Genomic DNA, 6,885 nt, shown 5'->3' on the forward strand with positions numbered 1-6,885 from the left:
CTCCTCGATCAGTTTTTTGCCAGCAAAGACCAAAAATTTTATGAGCGTGGAATTATGCTACTACCAGAAAGATGGCAAAAGGTGTTGGACCAGAACGGTCAATATATAATTTAATAGAGTATTTGTTTATTATACGAAAACGGTCTTTCATTTCCACAAAAAAAAACGAAATGACTTTCCGAACAACCCTATATATATAAATTAACAAGTTCATTCTTGGTTTTATTTTTTGGAAAACCTTGAATTTTGTCATTAACTTAATATCTAGATTAATTAAAACTTATTTTCATCAACTCCCTTGCCTAAGTGATTTATTATTCAACAATTAATTTTCATGGTCAGTTACATACTAACCTGCGTGCTCGCTTTGTAAATATCCATGATACTAGACGAAGTTTGTAGAGTTGGAAGAGCATTTGTTATTTTATTCCTCGTGGCCGACACAGTCATCAAGTATGTTCTAGGAATCAAAACAGCTCCGACCAATATACTTGCTGTACTGACCAAGCCCAGGCATACCATCGGGTCTCTCCATTCCGGTCCCAGAAACACGTATCCCAAAATCCAAAAAATCCAAGCTGCCGTCATACAAACCGCAGAAACGGCAAAATACTTCCCTTCTCTGTAATTCCTTTGGGATTGATAGATCAGTGGCGAAATGCAGAGAAAAAGTACCAACAAAATCACATTGTACGATAAGGAATAAAGGAACAATAACGTGTCGAAGAACGCCTGGCATTTGTTGAAGTATTGTAATGATAAGGCACATTGTACAGCAAAAATAAATAAACACAGGAAAGCCTGGACTGGTCCAGAAGCGTGGGACATATACCCCAGTTCCTTAGAAATTGTGGCAAGGACTATGGACCTGGAGAGTAACAATGAAAATGCAGCAGCGTAACTCAATGAGACACTAAGGGTCCTGTACAAGCAGATGAAGTATCCCGTATCGTTTCCACCAACCACAGTGAAAGGGATTATTGAACAATAAATACTTATGATGGAAAGGATTAAGAGAAGGGTTATGGCAGGGTTGCCTTCAAAAACTATCCTTTTTATCATCGATATTGCAAAGAATATGAGAGTTGAAATGCAGAAAATTATTCCTAAAACAGCTATAGAAACGAAACCGTAAAGCCAGGACTCAGACCGCAGGATTATATCTCCGAACAATCGAGACCCTAACACAGATTTCTGGACAATTTTTTCCCTAATGTTGACACAGTCCTGTAAACAATCGTCCAACGTGGTCGAACACATGTTAACATGTCTATTAGAAACATTTGTTGAGGAAGAAGCGTTATGTTCCGAATCTACCAAATTATTTTCGAAAATGTTATACGAAAACAATTTGTTTATGGTCTTCGTCTGTTGAGTTTCATTGCCAGTTTTAACATGGTACCATTTTGTTTGGTAAACGTTGTAACTGAATATGTCTCTAACATCTTCCAGTTTCAATGTTTGTATGATTTTGAAAGGCGGAATGTATTCTTTTTGAAACCGTTTCGAACAATCCTCTTTAACGATGCTGCAGTTGCCCATAAGGAACGATCGAACGAAATTTAGTATCACGTTGGCGACGTCTAACAGGAGTGGTGTTTGAGGCGGTTTCAAAGTAGAAGTGGAGTTTTGGTCGGATTGTTTTGAATGCGGCTCTTGGATGAATATTGTGTTAGCTGGAAGCTCTGCCAAAGAACAGAGAAGTAAAGTATTTTCAGTGTTATTTGCACTAGGGAATAGGGAAATGCTCTCTCGTGACTGCTTTGGAAAAGTTACAGTGACAAGAACCTGTGATTTTGTCACAATGAAGCTGCCACAAGAAACTCCGTTCTGTAGACCGTACGATTGGGTCCAAGTCTGCGGAAGTTCCGCAGCTTCAACATGCGGTCGCGGAGCTACGGAATGGTATAATTCGCGAGCGTGAGTGTGAACCAGAACTTTTGCGTGAATGAGATCGCTTTGCTATCTGCTCCCACTCTGGAATCTGGATTGCTGTCACTGTGACAAAATCACAGGTTACGAAATTCCAGCACTAGGGATGATCTAGTTAATTTCTACAATTGTTTGCAGGATTATAACAAAATTGCGAAAAGGTGAATTTAATAAGACACTTTTAATAATAATAATGTGTTAATGGGTTTATGCTTATGTGAATGCTTTTGATACGGTACTGGATTGTGATATTCTAAATTAATTTTCAAATTTTGTATTGATATAAAGAGTTTCTGGTGAAATTAATTGTGACTGACGCATGAACATCATTGAGCTATCTCGCACGCCCTGTAGTTTAAGGAATATTATTGTTTACATAATATCAAAAAGAAAACGCAGGGTAATGTAAATATACGATTCTAAAGATGTCAGTTCTGGATTAATGAGCTAAGAATGAATTTGTAGGTACAAGTAGATACCTTTTAAATTGGATCCATCCAATGGTACAACCAGAATCTTTCTATAAACGTATTTTTTAAAATTTAAAACTGTGTTTATAAAACGACTGCTACCAAAAACTACCAGCAATAAACCATCATCCTTTTTCGGTAAATTATCTCCTCTAAAACAGAATTCGATATCACTAGGTGTGTATTATTTACATATTTGTCTAATTATGTGTAACTTTAAGACAATTTTTTAAGTTGCAAAATCTTCAAATAGTACAATTGTAAGCAAGCTAAAAATCTCATAGCATGCAATCTGATCTAAGGAATAAGACCAATAAAAATCTCATCCTGATTCTGATTAGTGGGGGTAGCTTCTACAGAAGATGTATCTACCTAATAATCCATTGAAGTTTTAAGGTCGAGCACTGTAGTGCTTATAAAATTTCAAAAGAAAAGATAATTGTCAGTCAGATATAGTTGGGATGGTCAAAATTGGCAAAGTCGGTAATAAATTATTTGTTGGAATGGACGTATCTTCTTTCTTGTTTTCACTTGGTATTGTAGTAATTTGTTGCATTTTGAACACGCCCTTGTTAAGTTAGAAAATGCCTTATGCAGGGTACAGACCAATTAAAAAGAGATAATCAATCGAAGTGGTGCAGCGGTTGCTTAGGTTAGCAAAATATCAGGGTCGGCTTTATAACTGCCTAGTTGGAAATATACGAGGGTGGATTGATAAGTTTCCGGCCTGACCAAGAAAAACAAGGTTTTTAAAAATTTTTTTTTTTTATTTCTCAACATAATCTCCTCCAAGGCTGATACATTTCTCATAGCGGTGTTCCAGTCTATTAATGCCATCTCTATAGACTGATTCGTCAAGCTCCTCAAAATAACCATTTACAGCTTCGATTACTTCTTCATTGTCCGCAAATCTCTTACCGCCAAGCCATTTTTTGAGATTAGGGAACAGAAAATAGTCACTCGGGGCTAGGTCTGGAGAGTAAGGAGGGTGCGGCATCAATTCAAACTTTAGATCGTTGATTTTAGCCGTCGCAACGATTGACGTGTGCGCTGGTGCGTTATCGTGATGAAACAAGATTTTTTTCTTCGCCAGATGAGGTCGTTTAATTTTCACCTCGTGGCTCAAACGTTGCAATAAGTCTGCGTAGTATTGACCAGTGATAGTATTACCCTTTGCAAGGTAATCAATGTATATAATACCTCTTGCATCCCAAAAAACCGTAGCCATAACCTTGTTCGCCGAAAAAATTGTTTTTGCCTTCTTTGGAGTTGGTTCCCCTGGTCCAATCCACTGTTTAGACTGTTCTTTGGTTTCAGGAGTGTAGTGGTGGACCCACGTTTCGTCAACGGTTACGAATCGACGCAAAAATTCGCTTGGATTACGCTTATACAATGACAAATTTGCGGTAGAAATGTTTTTTCGAATCAATTTTTGGTCGACTGTTAGCAAACGCGGCACCCATCTTGCACAGAGCTTTTCCATATGCAAATGTTGGTGCAAAATATGTTGCACACGTTCATATGACATCTTACAGGTCTCAGCTATCTCACGCACTTTCAATCTGCGGTCTCCCAGCACTATTTGATGAATTTTTTCGATCATATCTGGAGTTGTGACCTCAACGGGGCGTCCTGAGCGAGGCCCATCAGAGGTGCTCACACGACCCTTTTTAAACTCGGAAACCCACTGCTTAACGGTTGAATATGACGGGGAGGATGTCCCCAGTGTTGAGTCCATCTCTTTTTTAATTTCCTTCGGCGTTAACCCCTTCAAATAAAAGTATTTGATGACAGCACGATTTTCCTGCTTTTCCATTTTTACGAAAACCACAGAGGCGTCTTGTTCAGCGTGCTGTCAAACCTACACTAGCAAGGAGATCGGGCTGAAACTATAGCTACAAGCTATCCAAGGATGGTACTATAGAATGTCACCTCAAGGTAGGCCTAGTGGCGTCATCTCTTGGTTAGGCCGGAAACTTATCAATCCACCCTCGTATCTTTAAAAAAACGTTTTGCTTTCCTAAATTCCTAAGAATGTTGAATTTTCCAAGCAACGTGCTCAAATCCTGCCTGTCTCCATCTCCTTCTGTTATTCCTTTTTCTTTATTAGTGTCCGCTGCAATTCCTAACTGACATCTCTTTTCTATTTTATGATATTTCCTACAACGTCTGGCGTGAGTAAAAGTAGGGGTTCTGTCAGCAACCGTTCTAGTAGAAAGTAAATGCGGAAGTTTTACTGTGAACTATGCCAATTTTGAACATCCCAACTATGGGATGGCAGAATATTTATCTTTTGAGGCATGAAGGGCTAGTTAGAGATATATTAGATGCAGAAATAGTAGAAATAGGGAGCAGGAGGAGATCTAGATTTCAGTTCGTAACTATAGTTTAAAAAAAAAAGCATGAAGTTTGGTTCAGGAGAGAAACGAGTAAAGGCGGCGTGCCCAACTGATGAAATGATAATTTACTAGACTGTGATTTCTCTTCGACGTCGTCAAAATTTCGATCTCAAAATTATCAACTTTTTCGGGTATCTACCCAATATACATTTTCTTTTGTGTTTTCTTAAATTCAAGTTAGGTAACATGTTCCCTTACCTCCATACAAACGCATCCTCGACACACATCCATGACCTCCTGGCTAATTTGTTAAATTCTTTGATAATTCTTTCATTCTCCGATATAACGGTAATAGGTTCTTTCCAGTCTAAATTTTCTATAACCCTCACGCTCGCTTTGACAAGGTAATTCCAGTGTTTATCTACGCGTGTGATTGTGACATTTAACATCTTACTGAATTCTAAATCCTTGTCCAAGATCTCTTCGAATGAAATTAATCCTAACGATTTTGATTTCTCTCGTAGGCTATAGGCGTCGAAGATTGTTTTTTGGTAATCATACTCGTTGCAAATTTCGAAAGTTTTCAGTCCCAACACAAACGGGTGAGTAAAATTGAGATTGTTGAGATGAGAAACTACCCAAGATGCGCTTTCTACATAAGTTTCTGTTGGTGGCTCGAATAATGTATTGAATTCGTTCTCTTCACATGATGACACCAGTAAATTTATAAACACATCCCCAGGAACCAACGTGTCTTCGTTTGAATTTTTACAAATGTCGGCGTTTTCAGATGATGCCAACGTTGGGTATTTTACCAAAAGTAATAACAATAATAAACAATTGTGGACCATTCTCCTAACGTATAAGTCTACGAGAAACCGTAAAGCAATATTAAGTCACTATTTTTAACAAAATCGTATAGAATATTAATTTAAAAATATTTTTTTCGTTTTTTTATTTATCCACTACAAACTACCTCAAATTAATGAGGGAAAAATTTTGTTGCTGTTGTGAGACCCCCGCCGGGAATCGAACCCGGGACNCCTTGTAGGTCGGTTGGTCGTAGTTGCCGTTGTCACCTTTCGTAGTTTAGTGGTCATTATATTGGTGCGTAAAGCCAAAGGTCCCTGGTTCGATTCCCGGTGGGGTCTGACAATAGCAACAAAATTTTTCCCTCATTTATTTGAGGAAGTTTGTAGTGGGTAAATAAAAAATCGAAAAAATGATTTCAAATTAATGTTGCATATTAATCTACTATTAAGTAACTAACAATGTCATAGAAAATCGTATAGGTCGCTAAACTTAGTGTATAATGAAATTCCTTACCCTGTTTGACAAATATTGATTATAAATTTCGGTCAAAGTCCTTAAGTATTCTCTACTCACAATATTTATCTACAGGAGGTAACTAATCCAGAGAAAAGTTTACTAACACGTTGGATTTTTGGCCAGAGCTGTTGAATTTGCCCGAGACCTAAAGAATTTAGACCCAGCTGGGGGCAAAGGGGATTTTTATTTAATTTATTTATACTTACATAATTAAATTTTTGGGCCAGAAAAATTCTTGTTGTTTAAAGGTCACTTGCACTTCGAAAATGTATTTAAATAAGTACTTGAAATAACTATAGAAAAAAATTATTTTTGGCACTAAATGAATTTTTTTTATATCCTTTTTTTAAAAGTAACTGTCTTTATGTCTAACGAATAAAAAACAAAAGGCCACTCAGAATGATGAATGATTCCTGTTTTATCTGGAAGTAATGAGTTTTGAACGACCCAGTTTAATAGAGAACTTTTTTCAGTCCGGCCCTGGCGAGAATGTTCTTAAATTTAACAGCTCCGTTTAAGGAGTACTAGGAGTTACACAAGGGGTATAAAGAGTTAATACAGTTTACCTTAATTGGTTGACCAAAAATCCAAGATAAATTAAATTTGATTTGGTAAAGCAATAATGTATGAGTAAAGAATCAAATAAAACGAAAAAAAATCAATTAAAAAAAAGCAATTCCAATCGACGACGGGCTTTACATCCGAATCAGGACAACACCAGTTCAAAACCGATAAAATTTCAATAATTTTTAAAACCATCGAAAATCGCGCATACTTAAAAATTTTAAAAAAATATTGTTTTTCGCTGTCAAACC

General features: G+C 37.0%; 2 protein-coding genes across 3 annotated transcripts in view; both read right to left on the reverse strand.

Annotated features, from left to right (window-relative positions):
* Positions 1–6,885, reverse strand: part of LOC108744951 (alpha-aminoadipic semialdehyde synthase, mitochondrial) — a 96,614-nt gene that overhangs the window by 66,833 nt on the left and 22,896 nt on the right. The window lies entirely within an intron of this gene.
* LOC112903859 (protein bride of sevenless) overlaps positions 1–6,885 on the reverse strand; it is a 19,295-nt gene that overhangs the window by 3,397 nt on the left and 9,013 nt on the right. For both annotated transcript variants that reach the window (XM_025981724.1, XM_025981725.1), the window contains exons 3-5: positions 5,000–5,609; positions 2,412–2,554; positions 355–1,685 (exon numbers count right to left, since the gene is read on the reverse strand). In XM_025981724.1, coding sequence (XP_025837509.1) covers positions 355–1,685; positions 2,412–2,554; positions 5,000–5,592 — 2,067 coding nt within the window. In that variant the 5' untranslated portion in view covers positions 5,593–5,609. The remainder of the gene's footprint in view (positions 1–354; positions 1,686–2,411; positions 2,555–4,999; positions 5,610–6,885) is intronic.

The sequence above is a fragment of the Agrilus planipennis genome, unplaced genomic scaffold, assembly GCF_000699045.2.
Source record: "Agrilus planipennis isolate EAB-ADULT unplaced genomic scaffold, Apla_2.0 scaffold42, whole genome shotgun sequence".
Taxonomy (NCBI): Eukaryota; Metazoa; Arthropoda; class Insecta; order Coleoptera; family Buprestidae; genus Agrilus; species Agrilus planipennis.